Source organism: Dromaius novaehollandiae, chromosome 7, assembly GCF_036370855.1.
Source record: "Dromaius novaehollandiae isolate bDroNov1 chromosome 7, bDroNov1.hap1, whole genome shotgun sequence".
In the NCBI taxonomy this organism is placed as follows: domain Eukaryota; kingdom Metazoa; phylum Chordata; class Aves; order Casuariiformes; family Dromaiidae; genus Dromaius; species Dromaius novaehollandiae.
Window position 1 is genome coordinate 42,772,698 of NC_088104.1, and position 23,263 is coordinate 42,795,960.

General features: G+C 50.2%; 1 protein-coding gene across 11 annotated transcripts in view; it reads right to left on the bottom strand.

Annotated features, from left to right (window-relative positions):
• MLPH (melanophilin) overlaps positions 1-21,661 on the bottom strand; it is a 40,359-nt gene extending 18,698 nt beyond the window's left edge. For 2 of the 11 annotated variants that reach the window (XM_064515378.1, XM_064515376.1), the window contains exons 1-9: positions 21,522-21,661; positions 15,478-15,602; positions 8,991-9,212; positions 8,393-8,502; positions 6,573-6,611; positions 5,891-5,985; positions 4,597-4,725; positions 2,721-2,922; positions 2,078-2,241 (exon numbers count right to left, since the gene is read on the bottom strand). In XM_064515378.1, the coding sequence (XP_064371448.1) occupies positions 2,078-2,241; positions 2,721-2,922; positions 4,597-4,725; positions 5,891-5,985; positions 6,573-6,611; positions 8,393-8,502; positions 8,991-9,212; positions 15,478-15,587 (1,071 nt within the window). In that variant the 5' untranslated portion in view covers positions 15,588-15,602; positions 21,522-21,661. Of the gene's footprint in view, positions 1-2,077; positions 2,242-2,720; positions 2,923-4,596; positions 4,726-5,878; positions 5,986-6,572; positions 6,612-8,392; positions 8,503-8,990; positions 9,213-11,660; positions 11,816-15,477; positions 15,603-15,687; positions 15,928-21,521 lie in introns of those variants that run through there. The other 9 variants (XM_064515377.1, XM_064515375.1, XM_064515381.1 and 6 more) reach the window with 7 other exon arrangements.
• Positions 21,662-23,263: the final 1,602 nt, after the last annotated feature.

Below are 23,263 nucleotides of genomic sequence, written 5' to 3' on the forward strand. Positions count from 1 at the left end.
AGCTCACTGTCCTGAACCCTTCCTGGCCTGTCTCTGCACTGCTGCAAGTCTCAGCCCCTCCGTCCTGTGGACGAAAGGAAGAAAACCAACCTCTTTTGAACCACTTTCAGCTCTGCCAATATGAAAGAGCAGGCTAGCACTGAAACCTGTGTTTTCTCGTCTGCTGCAGAAGAGTGATTTCACTCTGAGATTTGAAAGATGTTCTCGCTCGCTCTCTTCTTTGGGCTGGTACCTGGCCTCTCCTCGGCCAACAGCAACAGTGCTGCACGTGTTACTCTGAAGTTAATGGGCCAGTATGGAGCCTGGTTTGTTGTGCTGGGAGAGGGAAAGGCTGCACGGGAAGGTGGTTGCTAGCTGTAAACACATCAGCAGCATAAAGGGCAGGAAGGATGAAGAGCTAATTAAGCTAATGAATGATGTTGGCATGAGAACAAATGGGGTTAAATTGGGAATTAGAAGATGTCTCCTAACCATTAGAGTGGCAAGGTTCCACAACAGCCTTCAGACAGGTGAGATGGAGCAAAACACGCTGGTCCAAAACATGCTGAGGCGCTCTTAGGTGAGAGCTTGCCCAGCTGATGAAGGAAGTCATCTGAAGTGTTGGTAGGAATTTGGCCCCATTTCCCCACTGCAAAGCACTGTGCACATTTCATGCCTAACGTACCATGGTCTCATTAGGGACACCCAATCCAAGGTTCTTCCATTTACTGCTGACTGGAAAATGAGGGGCATTCACTAATTAAAACATATGTTGAGAAAAATAAAGCCAAAGGAAAGGTACGGTTTCCCCACATAGGCACATGAATTGTGGTGCTGAGGGAGAGCTATGGCTACGGATTCCCCCCACACTGATCATCCAGAGGTGTCCACCAGCATATGCAAAATTACCAGTTGTAAGTGGAAACCAGCAGTTGGCTTTTCCCGTGTACCTGTGCAGTGAAACACCAATGTGCATTTTGCTGCTTAAGAGGGCTGAGGGAGGCTTTGTGCCAAACCAACCGTTCTTAAAGGTGGCATCAAGAACTCCAGGTCCCTGCTTTACAATTAACACACGTGCTCACAGCCTTTCAGACATCCTTCTCTAGACAGTTCCCCTATTATCATTCAGGAGAGGGATGTGACAAGTCAGCCTGACCCAGTCCTACTGGGGCTGGAACACTCCACGCTGCAAAAGAAAAGGATCTTGAGACTGATTAAATATCCCTCTCCAAGCCTTGTTCTGATCATAGAGCACCAGTACATTCAATTGAGAAAGGTCTTTTTGGGGACACAGACAACTACAGGCAACTCACAGGTTAACAGGGACAGCTGGTAAATTAACAGCATTGAAGGCAGCGTTGTTATTACAGCAACAGCATTTGCAAAGTGGAACAACGGTGCTTGATTTTCTCTTTGCCATGAATGTAGAAGTGCCAGGGCTGGAAGGAGCGCTTGGGAGAGGAAGAACAGAGCTCCAGAGTATCTCTGCACAATACTAACACGGCAGAGAAAAGTCTGTTCTCCCTCAACTGGAATGAGCGAGCATTAAATGCACCTTCAGAGGTCTCAGCCCTGCACTCCATTTCATGGCCACTGTGGCAAGAACCTCACAACACAGAGGGCAGAACACGGCCTGGGCATTCATCTTGCCAGTGCCATGCAGCCACAATATGGCACCTAGAAGAGCCAGCTCCTAGGTTGCCCCACTGTATTGCTCTGGCAACGCAGAGTGGCTACACTCCCAGCCTGTCCAGGCTCTGAGCTGTGCAGGGAGAGGGAGGAATCCCTAGTCTGTGGAGATCTGGGATCCACCCTGCTCTGTTGGACCCACATATGGGAAGCATGGGCACAGTATCACCCCTAGGCAGCAGGGGCAATGGTTTTGCGGAAGGTTAGGGCACACCAGTTGCCTGTGCTCCCATTCCAGTCAATGCTGGCCTGGAGACTGCTGTGGTGCATCCAGTTTGCCACCATTGCTTTTGCGTCTTCTCTGAACCAGACGGCACCATCCTGCACCTCACAAAGAACAAGCACAGTTTATGGCAACAGGCATGGCCATCAACCTCGTCTTACAAGAGCTTTAACAGCTGCTTGATACCTGATTTCCAGAGTGGCTGACATTTTCCTGGGAGGAGGCTCTGTTCCGGCGTTTCACGTAATGGGATGCATAGCTAGTGAACTTCTGGGGTCTCTTTGCATCCTCATCAGAGGTGTCCATATCTGCAGAGTAGGGGGACCGAGGCTGCTCGTTCCAGGGGCTGCCTTCGGGGAGAGAAGGCTTCAGTACAAAGATACAAGCAAGTCATACCCTGAAGTTACTTCTGAGACATTGGTCACATTCCTAGGACAAGCTAATGATGTGGCCTATCTTCAAATGACAATTTCCATCTTTTGTCAGGAGATGCTCCTGCAGAGAGACTGTGTTGACAGCAGAGCCTAAGGATGGCACAGCACAAGCTCAGCAGGGCCCTACCAAGATAGGGGTGGAAACAAGGAACGTGATCCTTGCTCCCTCACCGCCCAAACAGCTGGGCTCCTCATCAAAAGCTGCTATTGCCTTTTCCAGTTTTACTGGAGCCCAGGTTTGGACTCTACCCTTTATGCATTGTTGAGGTGCTGAAAGATGTTTACCTCATGATGCTTTTGGGTTGTTCAAAAACCAGATATTTTCATTGTGGTCCAGCTACTCTCACAGCCATTCCTCCCCAAAAAGAGACAGAAGTCTGGCCAGAGAGACCTACCAGGTTTTGCATTTCTTTCCAGGCTCCTTCTCCGTGAATTGACCGTGAGCCGAACCTCTGTGCTGAACTCCCGCTCTGGAGGACTCGTGTGCTGTCCCTGTTCCTGCAAGATGTGGTGGAAGACCGCTGCCAGATCTGCCTCTGCGATCATGGACTCCTTCTGGGAGGCGTCTTCAGCGGAGTCAGGGAAATCTGGGAAGGCCTGAAAGATGAGGACTGCTGCTGAGGAGCTGTCATGAGGACGCTCTCTGCCATTCCCTTGTTGAGTTACAGATCCTAGTTTTGACCTCCAGTAAATGCATACATTGACCTTTTATAATGACAATTCTTAAAACTTCAGATTAAAAACTGCCCTTTTTTTAATCTTGCTGGTGAACCCCCAGCAACACCTATAACCACTGCCAGGGGGCAGTGTTAATTTTTATGAAAACTAGGCAAAAGCTCCCTTCAGCTAGGCTGAAAAATCTTGGTCTTCAAGATCTAGTCTTTTAAACCACCACATCCTCTCATTTATTAAAACAATAACAACCTTCTGCCCCTCAAGTAATCTGCAGCCCCTGAGTTGAATTCAGATGATCTTGACAGATGTCAGCCCTCCCTTGACTCATGTTGATTTCAGTAGCATAAGGGCAGGCTTAGCTAAAGAAAGAATGAACCTATTTGTTTATCCCAAACTCTTCTCAGTTTATACTAAAGTATAAAACCTTTTATTACATAATTCATCATATTCTGATTCTACCCAGGAACAGACTTTAAAGTATCAAAGTTTCATTAAAAAAAAAAAGCTGTTTAATTTTTAAGTGAAATTTCAACAGGAAAGGCAAACAGAAACAGCCCAAATAGCTTGATTCGAAACATCTCAAGCTGGAAGAATTTTTGCCACATCCCAGGCAGCCCTATCTGGATTCCCTCCCAGAGATTAGGACGCCGGGGATGGCTAACCCTGGTGCCAGGACCACAAGGTGCAGCTCATTGCAGTTGCTCGTCTAGAGCCTCCCGCGGGTCCTGCTGAGGCCTGGGAGCCCAGGCCCCTAGCACAGTGCTCCCAACAGGGGATGCAAAGCCTGGGGAATGCAGCTGCCTCTGGGATGCTCTGAGCTTCCTTCTGCGCTCCTGCTGCAGGGCTGAGGCGTTTACCCAGCAACCTGTTTTATGACGAGAGCAGGCCATGGCATACCAAAACATAGGCCCCATCCTCTACAGTTTAACTGAGAATGCCAAGAAAGCTGAACACAACTCCTCCCCTCCTTCTCAACCTTTAAAATTCATTTATTTTTTGTAACTCCCAAGCAAGGGGGAAAAAAAAAAGCAGCAGCTAATGTTCACACAGTTCTGTGCTCCATATTCTCTCCTCCACCTGCTGCAGGCTCCTGTCCCACAGGTACCCTCACGAGGGTCACGCCAGCTTTGTAGGAGTTTCACAAAGGTAGCGTGCCCCTGCCCCTTGATGCTGCTGGCAGACTACATCCCTAGTGCCACCACATGGAGAAAACAGCCAAAAAGCATGGGGGATGATGGGAGAGAAGGACAGTTTCATTTCATTCACTGAATACTGAATGTTCAACTTGAAAGAAATAGCTGGAAACTAAGGTAGCCCATAGCCTTGGGACAACAGAAAAAATCAGAAGGAAGGCCAGAGAAACTCTTCCTGTCCCATGCTACTGCTTGTCCTCACTGCAGTTTGATGTCCTACCTCTGACTCAATGTTAGACAAAGGACTTCTTAAATTGGAAGAAGGGACAGCAAGCAGGACAAGAGAGAATGTCATCACCTACCCAAACCACCATGCAATCGGATAGCTGGAGGAGGTAACAGAGGTAGCAAGGAGGGAGGGAGGGAGAGACAGAAGTGCAACCCTCCACCACTCTCCCAGTACCTGGAAGCCATCTGGGCTGCTGGCTGCTGGAGAAAGCTGCACAGACTGGCGGCGAGACTGAGCAGAGTAGTCTGAGTCCAGCTCAAAATCAAAGGGATGAACAGACAGCAGGCGCTTTGTCTTGCGCATCTTAGGCAGCGTAGAAGAAAGGAAAATTCAGCATAAAACTCAGCTGATCTTGAAGAAAAGGGGAGGGAGGGCTCTGGTCTCCTGTGTGCAGGGAGCTGGGTATAAAGGACAGCATGTGCATGCCGTGTGCTTGCTCATACTGGAGGAAAATAGGGTTCCTGATTTCCACAATCTTTGGATGAGGATCGAGGCTTTGAGCAGGCAGTGAGAAACTCTCCTGCTTTATGAAGGCACTATGGGAAAGCTGGCCAGGCTATGCCTCAGAGGAAAGTCCAGGAGCTGCATTTGAATCCTGAAGCATTTCCCTGTCTCCAGGCAGGGCATAAGTCAGGGGCAAGCCTCCAAGGCTTTATGAGAACAGATCAAACTGAGGTATCGAGTCTATGAAATGCAGCAAATACCCATAGCCACAGGCTGAAATGGTACGTATACAACAGCATGTATAGAATGGTATTAGCACTCCAAATACACAGGCAGATTTCACATACGCTGCAAGGATAAACACACTTCATATCAGGAGTTCTTAATTTGCATTTCAATCTATGCACACAGTCCCAGAAAAACCCAGGAGATAAACTGATACACTCCTGAATGGGCTAAAAGCTGACCTTTTAAAGACATGAAAGGGACATATTTAAGAAGTCATCTTTCACTTTTAATAATAATCCCAACTGTATTCACAGAGCTTTTTACCTCTGAGCCCTTTATAAAGGGTGGATTTTACTGCAGCTCGCAGGTTACAGACTGGGAAATAGAGGCCCAGAGAAGCAAACTGCTCAAGAACATACTGCAGACACTCTCTCAGAGCTAAGGGCAAAAAACAGGTCTCCCAAGACCCAGCCCTATGCTTTGCTGTTTTATCAAGTATCTGTTTTTCTAGTAAAAAAAAAAGAGGTGGGTATGGGTAGGAGCTAGGACTTTCATATCTATTAAAGACTTCCTGAGTGTCAGGAACAGGTCCTTTTTTCCAGAGGACAAGTATCTGGATTTTTTACGGACTGGGCTGTTTCTGTACAGACTAAAAAGGGGTTTATCTCAGCGAATGGAAACAGAAGGAGGGCCGCAATTTTGAACATGGCACAGAGAGCCACCACCACCCAAGGAAGGCCAGAAAGGGGTGAGGGCACAAAGGCAGGCAGAACAGGCCGCACACTGAAATGCTCACTCTGCTGTGGCACTCTGCTTCAGCTCCACGAAGGACATCATCTTCATTGTCACTGTCATCCCCAGTCCCACCGCTGGTGGGGAGCTGGCATTCACCTGGAGGAAGACAACGGCACAGCGTGCGTGGGCAACTTCAGCACCTCCTCCCTTCCTCGCAGTTTTCCCCTGGGGCACACCAGTGCACTTGCAGGTAAGGTTGTGCTTCTTATCTGGGTTGAAAAGGGCTGGATTAGGGGTACCGCTTTCCCCCTCTCCTTCCACACACTGCAGCATGGCCAGCAGGTTGCATAACTAAAGAGAAGGGGATGAAGCATGGAAAATGGGCAGCCAATTCCTACGCTAGCCTCACTGCTGAGGCTGGCACGCAGTGACACCACAGTCTAAGGCTAGTGGCTTTTTGAGGTGAAGCTCCTAGGCAGCAGTGCAGATATCTACAGGTAGCACTTCATCTTGCAAAAGCTTGGATGGGCTCTCATTGCTTTGCCTTCAAGCTCTGCCTCTCACAGACATGGAAGGGACCACAGCAGGAGCCACTGTGTGCCCGCACCTCGGGGACCACCCTCAGGTCTAGTGTGCTCCACGGCCAGAGGGCATGAAAAGCAAAAGGCATTGAGAACCTGTCTTGGATTTGAAGCCACCTGCTGCAATTCTCTTTTAAACAGTAGTCCAGAAAAAAAACTTACTCTTAATGTCTGGCAGGCTGTAGACTCTGTCATGAAGACCTAAATGAGAAGAAAAATTTGGCGAAAAAAAATAAATACATTTTCTCCAGGTACCATACAGAGAACAAGCCTCTGAGCTAAAATTAACTGCAGTTCCCACTCTCTAACCATCACAAGACACAATCAGCAAGACTCTTTAGAGAGAAAAAAAACCATGTACTGGGAGACAGGACTTGACTTCTCAAAATGGAAGAGCTTATTGCCACTACTTCCACAGGCCTAATGAAACATACCACCACCTGGGGATGTGGCAGGAGGGGAAGCCATGGCTGGGCTGGCAAATGGCATAAGGCCACTCAAAATGCAATGGCCTAGCATCATTCTGCCAATTCACCTGCAACCAGAGACACATCCCATGAGGATGTTCTTGCTTGCTCAAGGGCCAAGCCACTTCAGCAGTGTTAAGTAACAATAACAAAATAATTTGTCTTTCTCGAGAAGACATCAGATTCTCAATTTATAGATTCCTAGCTTTGTAATCTTCATGCTCAGTTTGGTTCTCTCTCGGATTGTCCTTGCTGTGTGGTCTGATGCATTTTCAGACAGAACACTGCATAAACTGTTCCTCAGTCCTTTAATTTCCTATTCAATGCTGCTACCCTCCACACTCTTTTACAGCGTTTCTGCATCGAGTGGTCTGGATAAAAGAACAATCAGACTGGTTGAATCAGCTCGCGCTCATGCTGTTGGTGCAAACTTTTCCGTGGCTTTCCATCAGGGGAATAAAATTACTTTACACACGTTGTTTTGTAAAGGCAATAGACAAAGTACTACGACGACTAAAAGCTATCCAGTAAATAACACTGCATTAACAGCAATGGTGAACATATGTTCACATGCTATCAGACCAATCTGAGAAATAACCAAGACCCATAAGGCTCTAAAGAACATAGCAATGGTGATATCTAACTCACTAATTCTGATACAGTTTTGTCAGGCCAGAGCTTTGGCAGATTAGCTGTGAAAATCATTAGATCGCGGGAAAAAACAAGGACTGGCTCTAGCCACCCTCTGTTTTTTGAAGTTGCAGGTTAAATGCGGGTTGTTTTCACAAGCTCTCTTCTGCGGCCAAAAGAATCAGAAGAAAGAAAAGCAAGGGCTGCAATTCTTACATAATTCCAGCCTGCAGGATGTAAGAATTTGAAAACTAAGCGTGAAATATTCTGAATTCTGTGGCAAAATCTTAAACCTTAACAGGGGAAAATATTTCCACAAAGGACATCCGCAGAGATGCTCTCAGTACGAACATGCCACTTTGAAGGTCCGCTTCCTCCCCCCAGTATTTTTGAGCAGTCTCAAAAGCATGTGCCACAGGCCTCCCTCTGCTCCCCTTTCATTACGCTCGCCTGTCTCCTGCTGAGGAAACACAGCAGCTGTACAGGTCGAAATCATGGCTAGCCACACACAAATCCCAGCTAGCCACAGGCAGAGCAGAGGAAGAGGGGAAGAGGTTTAAAACCTGAAAAGCACTGCCACCTGCTGACAACCGGGACCACAAACGCTCCCTGCTACCGCAAACACCATCCCCAGCCGGCTGAAACCTCAGTGCCGGGCTGCACCTGCAGTCTCAGGGAAGGGGGTTTGCTGCAGTGAGGATTAAATCCTGGAGCCCCTCGGATGCGGGTGACAGATGACTTCAAACTCTCGCCTTGCAGCCAAATGGCAACTCAGACTGACCCCAGCCTAATCTTGGCTGGACGCTGGCAGGTCTGTTCAAAATGCTGCACGGACGTCTGCTCAGCACCCACGCGCAGCCGGCCAGGAGAAACCCTGCTCCTCACCTGGCTGCAACCTGCCGTGGAGTGACTGCAGCACTTTGGCACTTCCAAACCGCTTGAAACGGGACCGCACGTGCTCGTAGTACCACTCGAGGGACCCAATCTTCACAACCCTGCCCGAAGAGAGGAGAGAAAATGTACAGGTGAACCAGCACAGCCACACTCGGTACAAGCAGGCCCTCACCCAGCACTCATCAACCCTTAATACAGGGACTCCCATGCCCTTAGCAGAACAGGAAGCAAATACCGGACACAGAGAAAGGAAAACTGCAGCATTTGTTTCCTCACCACCTGAGTGGGCACAGGCAGATTTTTTTTGCCTGCTGTGGGCAAAGGAGAGTGTACAAATGTTTAGCTGGCTGTTCAGTGACCAGCTGGGTTTGAAAGGTGTAGATGTCTCCCTGCAAACCTGTGAGGTCCATCCATGCGGCACAACTGTCTCTCCGATTTCTTTAACAAAAACAGGCCCTGTTTTCCAGCTAGCCTCACGGGGATGCGGAGCTCAGGAACAGAGGATTTCCCGAGCCTTAGCCCAAAGGCCTGCCCTGCCTCTCACCTCCACCGTGATACCCCGCCAGGGGCCATGCTGGCCGGCCGGTACCTGGATAAGCGGCAGGGGTCGCAGACCCAGCCTTGCTCCTTTTTGTTGTAGCGGCTGCAGTTCTTGCAGGTGTAGAAACGGCAGTCCAGGCACTGTCGCTTGCTGTTTAGCAGGAACTTGAAGGGCTGGAGGCAGTGGACGCAGTGGGTTTCGTTTAGGTGAGACTGATTCGTCAGGAACTCTCTCTTGCTGCTCTCCTTGTCAATCTGGCATTTCAGCTCCCTGCGGAAAAATCCCGAACGAAGGAACATGCGTCAGGGATAAGACAGGGATACAGGCACAGCAGGGCCAAGAATAACTCTGACTGCAGCCTTGGGGGTCAGTGAACACAGTTATCAGGCAAACACCAGCCCAAATGCTGTTCCCGTTCTCACTGTTGTAAATCTGCAGCAACCCCAAGGAAACAAGTGGTACTGCTCCAATTTTTACATTGGTGTATCCATGAGCAGAATTTCTCTGCCATGTTATTTTTTTTAATTCACCCTGGGTGCTTTTTCCAACACAATATAACCTCAGTGAGCTCTGCAACCTCTCACATGGCATACTCCGTAACACTTAATCATTTTAGGGAACGATTTTCCAGGGAACGTCCCGAGTCCCGCAGCTTGTGGAAACAGCTGTAGGGCAGATCTAATTTAGCAACACGTCACGGGTTAAATAAGCAGAGCTGAGCAAAGAAGTGATGCTGGGCTCCAGATTCACAGCAAGTTACTATACCGCCACTGTTAAATTTCAGACACAATTTGGCTGTGCCAAAATCCATCCCGTTCCCCTCACAAGGTATTGACCACGAATGCCAGGAACCCCAGCAGAGCAACTGTTCTTACAAAGACTCTGGCCGCATCCCAACCCACCGTGACCTTTGAGCCTGGAGTCCAGCCGGGAATTAAAGGCTTTTCTGGAATTCATTGCAACAAAAAGCAATCAGAGATTAAAAAGGACGTGTCAAGCAACCGTAGGAATGATCTGACTAGAGAACTATCCACAGTTCAGAAAAACGGGTTACATTCGAAATGCCTGGCTATGAGCTAGGGCTCTGGAAAGCCGCAGCCTGGAACAACCTGAAGGAGAGAGGGAACCCCTGCATGCACTGACCCTGGCTGGCTGGAGCGATGGGCTGCTGGGATTTCACCATGGGATTTCACCACCCATTCTGAGCAGGTTTCAACCTAGACCTTCGGTGCTAAATTCAGCAGAGGTTTTCATTAAAGGCAGAAGTGACATGCAGCGACGTTTTGGCTGTTCTGGAGGAAGCGGCTGCAGGAGATGCTCATGCCAGACCCGTGAATGCCCAGCTAGAGCAAGCGCTTTCAAAGCGCACGCTCTCCTGGCACACTGCTTCACAACGGCTAGCCAGACCAGGTTATTAGAGCAGGTCCCCACGCAGGTTCAGTCCAAGACTGAACCCTCAGCAATAGCCAGGGTCAGCTAAAATACACATTGCAACCTACCGAGCCGGCAAGCACCTCCATGTTGAAGGCAAGGCCCTGTTGCACTACCTGAAGGCTTTCTATTTGTTCTCTGCGCAACGCACTCGCTCAGATATGTTTGTCTTGTGGGCTATGGTTTAAAGACAGTGTTTGATTTGTAGGGAAGGTCATAGAAGGCTTGTTTTCTGTAGAGGCAGGGTAAGGAAGCTGAATTTTCCAGGAGAAAAATCAGCCCGGGCCAGAAACCTCAAGCAGTCAGGTGGCTTCACAAGGTTTGCACCCTATCCGGTAGCTACACCATTGCTAAACTTTCCTCTGGGGCCTCCTAACGGAGATGGGTGTAACCAAGAAACAGAAAGCTTCTGTGCCAGATTAACAAAGCCAGCTCAGAAGACAAAAACTCAGTTGATTTAAAGCACCTCCCCCCACCGCCCCAAGGACTGGTCGGAGAGACGGGAAGGTCCCAAGGCTGCTTCACAAGCCCAGCATGGAGCACAAGACTTCTCGTTTTGCTTCTTGCGCCCTCCCAGCCGCCAGAGAGCGGGGAGACTGGTGAGGTCGTGCCAGTCTGCGGCTGATACCAGGGCGATTGCAGCATGGAGTGGGGATCCTTCACGGACTCGCGGGATGCCGAGACTCCCACCACAGCAGTCTGTCTGTCTGTCGTCACAGATGGCATGAATATAATCAAACAGAAAATCTGCATTCAACCAAATGAGTTCGCTCATTAGGGATAAGCTCTCATTTTTTCCTGGGAAGACTTTTATAACCTGCTTGCTGCCAGCACATTGGACTGTGTTTGCTGTTACACTGGAGCATTATCAACTTACATTAACTGAGGATCTGGAACATATAAAATCAGCATAAAGAATGAACTGAACACCAAGTTTTTACATTCACTATCCTAGCGGTGTTGCTGACAACTTAGTGCAAATATTAAGCAGTAAATTTACATGTGGCTATTAAACCCCAAAACAGAAAACCCACAAAGGTGCAGACCGTGCTAGCTTTACAAACCACCTTCTAACCACACCAGTCAAAGAAACAGGCCTGTTTACACCTGCATTTATTTTTTAAGCAGGCACTGCAGGTACCTAAATCAGTGCCCTGCTCTTCACCCTAGCAAAACGGCAGCGTTCAAGCCAGAGGATTAAAAAACAAAGAAAGAGGAGGAAGCAGATTTCTTAGGGACACCGCTTGCCTTTGAATATTGATCTACGGCTTTGCAAAAAGGGCCTACCTGGCCATGGCTTTCAGGTGCTATCCCAAAGCTTTGGGCTGTGCCCAGTGGTCCTTTTCCGCTCTATGCTCAGGCTGTTTCCAGCAGGATCCAATCTTTCACTGAACTGTTTTTTCTTGTTTTCAGAGCTGGTCAGACCCCTTCACCCCCTTGCCCTTGCCAACAAGAGCTGCTGAAGGAAGGACAAGTCTCAGCCAAACCTGTTTAAAACCCGGACATTGTTTAATTTCTCAGGCGAAGCACTCCCCTCACATGGTAATGCAGTGTCTGGCCAGCTGAAGCTTTTGTCCACATCTGATGAATAGCTTTTTGCAAAAAAGGAAAGCACAGAGGGGAAGCAGAAAGGGAAGAAAAAGACCAAGGAGGGGTGGATGTTCCCCCAAGGCTTGCATGTTGGGACAGGCCTAGGGAAAGAAAAAACAAATTAAGATGGTCAGAGCAAAGCGAGAGGATGTATGCCCGCAGGTCCTGCAATAATAAAGGCCTGTCACATCATGTCCCAACTCGTACCAGGCAAAAAAATGCTCACACATCTTCTTGGCTGGCATGGGAGAGCATGGCAGCCTCTCCCGGCCCAGGGGACTTGTCTGACAGTCCGTGCCAGGCGTTATATAAATATCTGATGCGGGCCCTGAGCTGGGGCTGAGTTTGATGCAGCCACACAAGTTTCAAGCTCAGCCGAGGAGCCCGACAAACAGCCTCAGGCCCAGGAACGCGGGTAGCCAACGGCATGCGCACCGCACTGGAAGAAGCCAGCGCCCCAACGCCTGTGAGGGAAGCAGAGGTCGAGAGATACTTGCCTGTATTCACAGAATAAATTCCACTCATGTGAATCACCTCCTACCTGCACTGACTGGACAAACGGGACTGCTTATCCCGCCTGCGACCTCGGGGAGGCTCAGACAAAATGGGCTCATTTCCCTAACACTGACTTTGGATCCAAACTTCCTCCTGCCTTTGGCTTTCATTTGCAAAGCCAGTTGTTTCAGAAAAAAACAAAACCTTGCACACAAGAAGCACCCTTCCTTATGCTCCTCTCTAGAGCTTACCAAATCTCTGCTCTACCCTATAAGCTTCAGCAGTGGCAGACACCGCAGAGTTAACGTAAACCCTCCGGGCTAGAAAGCAATTAATGTGGTAGAACAGGACATTTTAGAGGCTGCAGCATTCCAGGCGTGCCCCAGAGCTCGGGAGCATTGAGCCGGCTTGCGCCTGGCCAGATTGAAAAACAAAAATTGAAAACCCAGATTCTGCGCCCTCCACCCTGGCACTCACTTTGGGAGCCTCGTGGGCACCGGAGTGGACAAGCCAGGCTGGCACCAAGGTCACGTAGGCGAGGAATTAGCATCGCTGCCACCTTTGCTGCAGGGCATAGCAGTGTCTGCTCCCACCTTTTTCCTCCAGGTAAAGCTCAGTGCCATCATAAGGGAGACACCTAGCCTTTCCGGGTAATCATATATTTTTTTTAAAACACCCTTGTCTTACGTCCATCCTGCACTTCAGAGCTACCAGCAGAGGAAGGCAATAGACAATGACACTGAATTATCTCTGCCGCCCACACAGGCTGGATTTTTTTAGGCAAAACGTAAGCAGGAGATTTGAAAATTTGTGTCTGAGAACTTTCTGCAGCTGATGGCGTATCGGTTCCCTATCGGCTCTCCTTGGCCTGGGCTGGACCAGGTACTCCGAGCAGACACTGGATGAGACAGCCCGGCCTGGCGATCCTGCCAGTGCAAGCTGGTTGCACAGGAATTTTGGCCTGCTGCCAGCCAGGGGTGCTAGTTCTCACCGAGCTCTGCAAAGGTGCCGTAAGCTGCAGGTACGCACTGCCAGATCACCTGTGAGCTTCTGTCACCCGCTTCGACCAGAAACACAAGGAAGCCCACTACAATTTGGAGTTTTGAAACCCCCTTTGCGACAGAAGAAGCTGTTTTCCCGCCAGCCATCATCAAATTACACAGTAAATTGCAGAAGTAAGACCAAAAAGCTCCCATGCAGTCTGGCACGTCATGAAAAGTGAATTTTTCAAACCTATTTGCTTTTCTGGCCACTGAAATCAATACTGGCTTCTCCCAGAGCACACATCCTTGAGGGAAATCTTATTCCAACTGCCTTAAATTGGTCCCTGAAACTGCTGTAGTGGAGCTGCTGACCATTTTTTTTGATGTATTTATTCTCCTGGTGACCCCATGGAACAGCAGAATGCCCTTCTCTCCCTTGGAGTCACCCGGGAACTTGCTCAAAGAAACACGGGAAACCTCCGGCAGGGGAGGGATCGCACCCAGGTCGCCCAGACTCCCCCATCCCCAGCCAAGCGCTCACACGTGTGCCGTGAAACACCGTGTAGAAGTGGTTCCCCAGACAGAGGCAACGGGCAGTCCTGCGTGGGAAGCCCACGACAGCCAGCTTTCTGAGGATGCTTCCCGAGATCTCACTCTCACTGGAAAAACAATCACCTAAAAGCTGACTACTCCAAAAAACTGCTGTAAAATCGAAAATGAATGGCCCTGATTTTCACTCTTCTTTAGCGGCAAACTGCTAATCCTGTAAACAAGGTATAAAAGGATGCAGTTCTCTTCTAAATCAACAATAAATCATCAATGTTGCATATGAAGACAGCTGGACTGAAGCCAGCATCAGGTATTCATCATGTTTAACAAACTCACCAGAAAATAAATAATCACACCTTTCTGCATCAGGACTGACCTTTAAGTGCCTGTTACCTCCTCTCCTCCACCGACTGAGTTTAGACCCTGCTCAGACGCAGATCTCCCAAGTGAAGATCGAAGCAACATGACCCTCGCCCATGCAATCCCTTATCACTCTTTTTTGATCTAAAAGAGAGAACTCAAGGAGCTCTCAGTCCCTAGAGGATAGCTGAGCCATCTGGCTGGCTCACAAAACTCAGAGCTAAGTGGGGTTAGCAGAAGTGCAGCACTGCCCAAAGGTGGCCTTGGAGCACTGGCTATCACATTCAGATAACAGTGAAAACATAGCCAAACCCTAACTAGGCTGAACAGGGATGCTGCAGCTGCTTAAAATAAATCCAAGAAACCAAGCTCAAGGTAATGACGAACAAGGCCAGGGAATCTTCTCACGCCCAAATTTCAACTGATCAGGCAGGCCATTTTTTTAACCAGCACTTTTGTCAAGCGTCCTACGTACAAGAATTTAGATGATATCTCAATTTGCTGTTCCAGTGATTTTCAATCTCTGCCCAATTTGCAGATCCCTAAAATTTTCCACGAATTGCATAGACCTCTGTATAGCATACTTAAGCCTACTGACAATAGGTTTCCTCCTCTCAGTTATCTTCCAAGGATCCTCCAAAAGGCGTCTGTAGACTCCCAGGACCCACCAACCCCCTGAACACTGCCCTCTGCTACTGAATGCACGAGAACCATTAAATAAAGCAAAGGCAACGGAGCCAAATCTGACCGCTTGCTCTGAAGTCCTCCCTGTGAAGTTCTACCACACAAGTATCAAACCCGACTCCAGCCAAGGGCATTTCCTCAGCGGGGCCAAATACTTCAGACACATAAACCGCCTGTGCTACAGGGATCTGTGTCAACGCTCACGCCCCACGGAAGAATGCCAGTTTGCACCTTTGCAGCTGGAAGGCATCACCTTGCAGCTGATAACCTATTAATCACTACATGTGAGTCACAGCCAGGTCCTGGCTGTTTCTCCTTGCCTACAGCTCGAATTATTTGCTTCATTTCTACATCCCCTCCTCAGCAGGCATACAGGGATCTACGGCCACAGCTTCCTTCAGCGAGTCGCCAAACCTTGCAAAACCCACAGAGAAGATACTCACTCCAACCGCTCTTCCTCTTTCTTCCGCAGATCAAAGTCCCGTTGAACGACTTCCCAGACATGCTTGGCCTCTTCATCGGTCAGCTTGGAAAGATCCAGCTTCCTTCCCATCTCGTGTCGCCGAAACTAAACGACAAAAGCAGTCGTGTCTCAGGCAGGGCCGTGCAGGAGGCGGCTCCGCTGACCCGAGTCCGCCCCGTTCCTCGCCCACCCTAGCAGAGACAGGGCGCCGGGAGAGGGGGAGAGCCCGGCTCCCCCTCCGAGGTTGTCCATACAACCCGGCTCATTCAGGGCTCTCGGGGGGCGACCGAGCTCCTCAAAACGCGATCGCCGGTCTGCCGGGAGAGCCCGCCCTGGGAGGCAGGCAGCAGGACTGGCCGGGGCTTATCAGCTGCGGATACTCCCTGCCAGCCGGGAAAGCTGCCCTGCCTTCCCCCAGGTCCCGCTGGCAGGGCTGCAGGCAACTCCAGACCTTGTCTGCCCAGCTTTGCTTAAATGAAACGTTTGTTTGCAGGCTAGCTGTCTGCTTTACACGGGGTGTGTGACTCCAATCGACCTTAAAACACCCCCCCTCCCGACACCCCCCCATGAAGGCAGGCCACAGTCCTTTGGGAGGGGGCTGATGCCACCACCAGTGTCACCGTGCCAATACTGGCACCACGCGTTTCCAATCACTCTCATGGAAAGGGCACTGCTGTTTTGGGAAGCTGAGCTTTTCTTGCAGCAAACAGGACAGACTTGCCCTGATTTACAGTTACCAAGAAAAGATGGTATGACAGGCTTAAAAAAAAAAATGCTGGAATGCATCACATACTGGAAGGAATATACTGAAATTGAAATAATTCAATGACCAAAGCTGGCCTCATTACCCTAGTTGCTGTTCTCTTTCGGTAAAACACTCCCTGTGTCACTGAGCAGAACTCTCCTGGAACTTGGATGAGAAGAGAAAACCATTCCTCATCTCCATCAGAGCAAATATCAACATTCACCCATTTGTTTCTCCCTGACGGGCAGCTAAACAAAGGGCAAGAGGACAGCGCTGAGGATGAAAAGCATTCTGCCGGGCAAAGACAGCTCAGTCTGCCGGGAGCAGTCGCCTTGTCACCGCCAGCCGCCCTCCCTGCCAGGTGGGAAGGCTTTTCGCCACTCGGCCACTGCATTTTATCCACGTGGTGCAGAGAATTATCTACCCTGGAAACTCACTTGAAACAAAGATTAGATTAACCTCTACGAATGGAGCCAGAAGAGGACTTTGAATCCAAACTTGGACAAATTTCGTGCTGAAAAAGTAATTATTGTAGATATAACTTGGAGGTAGATGGCGGAAGGGAACATACGATCTGTGCTAGAAGTCACAAATTGATTTCTAGCTCCTCTGCCAGCAGAGATGCGATCCCACCAAAAGCAATTAGTTTATTGGCAGGAGCGAGACACGAGTTGAGCAGCTCCTTATATAAGCGCATTTGAGAGCCAGTGCGCCTCACTGCATCCAAACAGCAGAGCGGGTCAATAGATACTAATTAACATCACAAGGAGACCCTGTTCAAGGACCTTTTAGTACAATTATGCCAAGAGCTCAAACGCCTGGGTTTGCACCCGTCCCAAATACAAGGGCGAGCAGAGAAGGGGGTGGTGGGCACCAGCCAACGTCTCGTGACCAGTTGCAGCCCCCAGAATAAGGGGGAAGGTTGCATAAAATTGGGCAGATGTGGCCTCCTGAAAAACCGAAGTGCCAACAAAGTGCTCAGAAGTGCCAGCACCCCCAGAAAGCCTCAGTTCATCTGGAAAACCATCCCGTGGGAAGCTTCCTGGATGTAGGACCTCAGAACAAATCACGAGTATTGCATTTTCCTGGGAAGTGTTTTCCTGTAGGGAAACTGCAGCCCCCCTTTCCCCCAGACAACAGTATATAAATCAGCAGAGAAAGATCTTTTTCCCGCTGCAAAGCAGTTTGTTGAATTTTGCAGCAATTGCCAGCTTCCAGTGAGCACAGCCTCTGCTTCGAGAAAGCAAATTAAATCTGCCTGACCGCAGTGGTTTCCCCTGCCACTTCTTCCTCTTACAATCATGCATAACGGCCCCCAAATCTTATGAAGTCACGTAAAAGAAAAGGAAAAAAAAAAAAAAAAAAACAGAACCACAATCACACTGACACTAATATCACAAGGCAAAAAAGCCAGATGACACCAGAGCCTGCAGTAATCACATGTGAATGGGGTGGAAGGGATGAGGCGAATCAAGTATTTCCTGCTAACTGGGCACTTCTGGAAGCCTAAGGCAGCCCAAAGCCCTTAATTTCAGTCGCGTTTGAGGCCTAGACCTCTTCTTGGCAAAACGGAAGAGAGAAGCATTACAAGCTAAAACAGGTAAGGATAAAGCCTAGGCTCAATTTGTGATTTTGGTCCTGTCAGATAATAAAACAGTGGGATATCTGGGGTATCACCTTTAAGGTTCCCACAACCCTGCACGAAAAGCAGGCGTTTGTGCACGCAGACAGCCCCGTTGACTGTCAAATGCAGTTAACGATTTGTGCATCATACCACAGGACTTGTGGGCGCATAAAAAGTACATCCCATGCTGCATCCACCTCAGCCCGACCCGCGCTTTGCAGGGCACTGCTGTGCCAGAGGCGACTGCAGTGCAGCGTGATGCACAGGCAGCCTCGGAGTTGGTAAAACAGGGTCTTCCCATGCATATAACAACAAGCAGGCCTCTGGCTCGCTGCAGTGCTGCTTAGGGGGGATATGCTGATCTACATGCGTGCCTACTCCAGCTTTCCTCCTCAGGCCACAGAGAGCTCCGATGGGTGTCTTTGCTCCTGGCATATGGACATCCCAGGCACCTGGCCAGGCTGCAGGAGTTTCTGAAAGCCAGACCGAGTCAGACCAGGAGCGGCACCTCCTCAAGGCCATCTTCAAGCCACAGGCAAAGCGGACACAAGGTCCTTATTCAGGGCAGCAGAGCAAAAGCAGCCCAGCTCCGACAAACAAGGCAGCAGGGAGCATTTGCTACTGACCCAGAGGAAACCTTTGCTGCAGACTTACGGGTGCCTCTGTCTCTCCCTCCACCTCTCTGCAGTCATCTCCAAGTCATGAGATACTCTTAAGTCTGTGATCACATTCCTTCTCCCTTCAGCTTCTTGGCAGTTTTATAAAGACCTCTTATCATCTTGGTCATGCTAGAGCAGAACAAGCAGGAGGGGGAAGAGCGAGGTACAACGCAGCAGCTATTTCTGTACATGACCCACCCGGCACTGTCATGGGTCTTACTATTAATGTGACTATTTAGTTATGTTACTGCATGACCACATCTCATGTGGAGGCAACCAGAATGACTGCAACAGCTTTGCTTAAAGAAAACAGTCCTTCAACATCTGTTGGTTATTTTTCACGGAAAACAATGCTCTGACATTGGTTGCAGTTAGAAAGCCACAGTCATGGAGGATTAGGAAACATCTGTTTTACTACCACGAGCAAGACTGAGCAGTTCCTATTCTGTTTTCGGCTTGCCTTTGAAAAGTAGTGAATTCCCCCACTTCTGTTCACTGAGTAGCGCCTTAGTACGAAGGGAAACCAGGACACTTGCCTACAAAAAGCTAGCGGCGAGGGTCGCACCGGGACCTAAATTTTTGCACAGGAACAGCCTTCTACCTTTGGATTTTCACTAGTGAACTGGGTGAACTTGATCCTGTGTCAGTGTGCCATTTGCAGAGATTTAAAATGTAATTCAAGCATCCACCTGTGGACAGGCGGTAAAATACTTGGCAAAGGCTGTCACCCTCTAAAGCTCGTAGGGATTACCAAGGTAAACAGTAGCTGAACAAATGAGAGTTAATTCCGTTTGAATCAACATGACTTCAAGGCCACTCTAGGCACAGGTGTTTTAATGGACTGTTACCTATTGCAACCCAGCAGAAGCAGATAAAAAACACAGAGTGTTTTGGGCTAAACAGATTGGCAGCAGCCGTGCACAAATCCTACCTGCAGTCTAGGAGATGCGATTTGAGAAACCCTTTGAGCATCACAGCCTGGATCTGGGTAAAGTTTGTCACTGATTTCAACATCACTGATTTAGGGGAGTTGTGCTGGAGATCAATGGTTCAATACATCTCAAATGTGAAATGCTCACGGACTGGGCCAGGAACAGAATACTTCAAAGGATCACAGGCAAAGATGGAAGTCTTTAAGAACAGCTCAAATATGACACAGGCCATAAGAATCTTGTCTTGAGGTAGAAGACGCACTATTCTAGGACTCTTCATCTTGTTCCCATTGACTAGCCCCAACCAATTTATAATAAACTCTAAGGTTTTCACATCCCTTTGACAACGATGACATGGAAGTTTTGCTGAAGGCATCAAACTCCAATAATCCTAGCAAATTAACAAGAGGGTCATTCAGACAGGTTTTTTTTCTTCCTTTGTCTTACATGTAATTCATGTGGTGCCCAGGATTACAGCTGATGTCAGGGACTTGGACTGGCACCGTCCATACAGAGAGTAACACTACGAAAGAGGCTGGAGGCTTTGCCAGTCACTCTCAAAACCCTGAACACCAAAGAAGACGCGAGAGAAAAGTCAGAATTATCAGGTAAGGCCGCTAACTGGACGTTCCTGTTCACTCAACTAGCAGGGTCAAAAAATGAACCATATTTAGGCACGCAGGCACAATTTTAGAGAGCTAACCACCTGAGAAACGAAGCAGCTCATGCATGGCTCAAGCGCTTGCTTCGGGCTGTCTGCAAATACAGGGTGTCACCACCGAACTGGTTTCTGCTTTGCCAGAGTTCAGAGGGGGTCTCTTTACTAGGAAAAAGGCAGAGCTGATATTGCTGAAAAGAAGAAACGGACCCCAAACGCCTGTCCCTTACTACTTACTGCCTGTCTGCTAAGAGCTGATGTTGGGGAGATGACATCGTGAACCAGATGACAGCAAAGGACTCCATTTGTCTCAAGTAACTCAGAGGAGGTGCCTGGAAGTCAGCTGAGATCAACAGAGAGGAAAACTTAAGCCTAAAAGCCGCTTTGACAACACTTCATGTCTAGGAAGAGGAAGAACTGACCATTTCCCCCAGTGAGAAACCCCCAAACAGAAACAGAGGACCTGTTCACTGCCCACGGGAGAAGTCTGAGCAGGGTTGTGGTTTTCAATTCCCCATCCACCCGAGACTGTGGTCAGGAGCGGGAAAGGGCTCAACATCATCTCTGACGTGAACTCTGAGGCCGCCGAAACGCAGAGGACCCTAATGCAAACTGCATTGACTAAACAACTGAGATTTTAAATAAGACGAAGGAAAGCCAGGGACCAACGTCTGGTCCTTTGGCATACGAGCACAAACAAAACGCTCCTTGTTCACAGACTGCCTGGCTCTGCTCCCTTCCCCGAAAAGACTGTGTGCACCATCCAGCACCCAACACGCTACAGCTGTGCCTGGGGGAGATGCTTCTGCCCAGGGCTCAGCGGTCTCCGCTCTTCCCTGGAAGAAGGGGCGACCTGCAACCCAGCAGCCTCCCCGGTGCCAGCTACGACGGTCCCGATTCAGCGCAGCACCCACGTACGCGCTTCGCTTCCACGCACAGAAACAGGAGCTCAGCGGGGCACTTCAGAGATCGGCAAACGCTCGGCCAAGTTCAAGCACAGGGAACATCTGAATATCCAGACAGCTTTTTTTTTTTTAACCTTAAGGAATACCGCATTTGAGAGCTATGAGAACTGCTGGTCTGAAGTTTGCTCGGATTCTGCCTTCAAATCACCAATACCAGCCTCTGAATCGAGAACAAAATTTACCCCCCTTCTGCTTTCGCTATTTGAAAGTCAGAAACCGCAACCGCGTAGACGTCCGTCCACGGAAAGGAAACCCCAGGTTTAGCGCGGCTCCCACACCGCTGAAGCCTCACGCCTGACCCGCTTCGCGCCCAGCGACCCCGGCCTCGCGGGCCGGCCCGCCTCCCTCACACGCGGCTGCCGCGCGCCACCGTGCCCGGGGCAACGGCGCTAACGGCTCTAACGGCGCTAACGGCTCCCCCGCGCCGCCCCCGGACCCTACCTGGGCGCTGCCGGCGCGGCGCGGCGCGGCGGGCAGGGCGGGCAAAATGGCGGCCCCTCCCCGCGGCGCCGCGACGGAGCCGCCCCGCGGGCCGGCGCCGCCCTGGGCCCCTCCCCGGCCTTTCCCCCCGCCGCGGCGGGCGCGTACCGAGCGCCCGGGGGGCCGGGAAGGGGGTTTGTATCGGCGGGAGCGGCGGAGCAACCCTCCCCCCCCGCCGGGGGCCTGTCGCAGCGTGGGGCAGAGCTTCCTGGCCCAGCCCACCTGGCTGGAGCGCACCGGGGGCTGCAGGGGCAGAGCTGGGCTCCGCCTGCCCCTCCTGGCTCTGCGAGCCCGCACCGAGAGCGCCGGCCTCCTCCAGGACGGTGTAAACGTCAAGGGACAACGTCCTGCCGTGAAGCATTGCCCAAGAAGGCCCAGCCTAACGCCTCGGCTTTGGCAGCGCGGTTTCGCACCGAGACCCCCTTGTTTGAGCTCCTATAGGTTAAGGAAGACTTGCCACCTCCTCACACGTAAAAAAAAAATCCAGCAGTGCAGGAGACGGCCCAAAATGCCCCCCTGCTACGGCTTTCTGACCAGCGCCCCACAAAAACTACCCGTGACACGCTGCCACCGCGGGATGCTGCTAATCTTGCTCGGCCGTTTGAGATGGTCTGATAAATCATCCGCTTATCAACACTCTCTTTTTACACGCGAGGCTGGCTCCAGTAAAATAAATGAACATAAGCTGCTGTTCTCCTTCAGCCATCGAGGCAGGCTCAGCCAGCAAGCTGAAGGGCAGCCCAGACGCCCCGGAGCTGCCCCTATTTGTGTGGTTTTGGGCAAGTCGCATGATCCCCCCCACGCGCGAGCTGCCAAGCCCCGCTAGCCATGGGAATGACGGCAGCGACGAGGGCAGGCTGGCGAAGGAGCGGCGTTGGCGGCGTGTTTCGAAATTGCAGCCTGGAGCTTTTCAAAGGGAGCTGCAAAAACGAGGCGCCTAATTCCCGGTGGCTTGAAAGGGGCCTGACTCGCTTGGTCCGGGGGTGGGAGCTGCCACCCAGAAATACTCTTGCTGGAGGGTGGCAGGGAGGAGGGAAAGGGGTAAAGGACTGTCTGCAGGACCCGGTAGAGATGGCAGACTGCACCACAGATGACTCCAGACTCGAGAGGAAGCAACAAAGCATCCCAAGCACTGAACAGCGTGGGAAGCAGAGTTGTTTTGAAGGGGTCTTTGGATTGATAGAAGGGGAACTTTATAAGCCCGTCCCATCCAGAAAGCACGTTACACTTAATAAAACTGGAATTTCCTCCTTTGCTAGCCTTTCTAATACAGTTCCAGCCAGAGCCAAAATAGCTTTCTTGGAGCTTTTTCCATTGTAATTCAGTTTTCATTCTGGGGTACACCCAGGGCTGGAGGCACCTCCATTCCCACACAGCCACCTGGGATAGCTGGTCTGCAAAAAAGAGGCTACCACGTGCATGTTCAATGATATCTAAAGTCAGAAGGGCCTTTCTGAAAAGCTATGGGGAAGGGGAGGTTTCACTGAGTTGCCCCAGATAGGTGACTTAATACAAGGCCACATGGGGGACCTGGCAGAGACCCAGAACATGGATTCACAGACCATATCTGAGCTGGCTGTATGTAGCTTAATGAGCTGGCTAGCAGGGAGATCAGCCCCGTCCTCATACTCCTCCAGGCTTCCAGCAGACGTAGCCCACGGGTGCTTCAGTGTCGCAGCTGCCAAAATGCTGCCAGGCTCCCT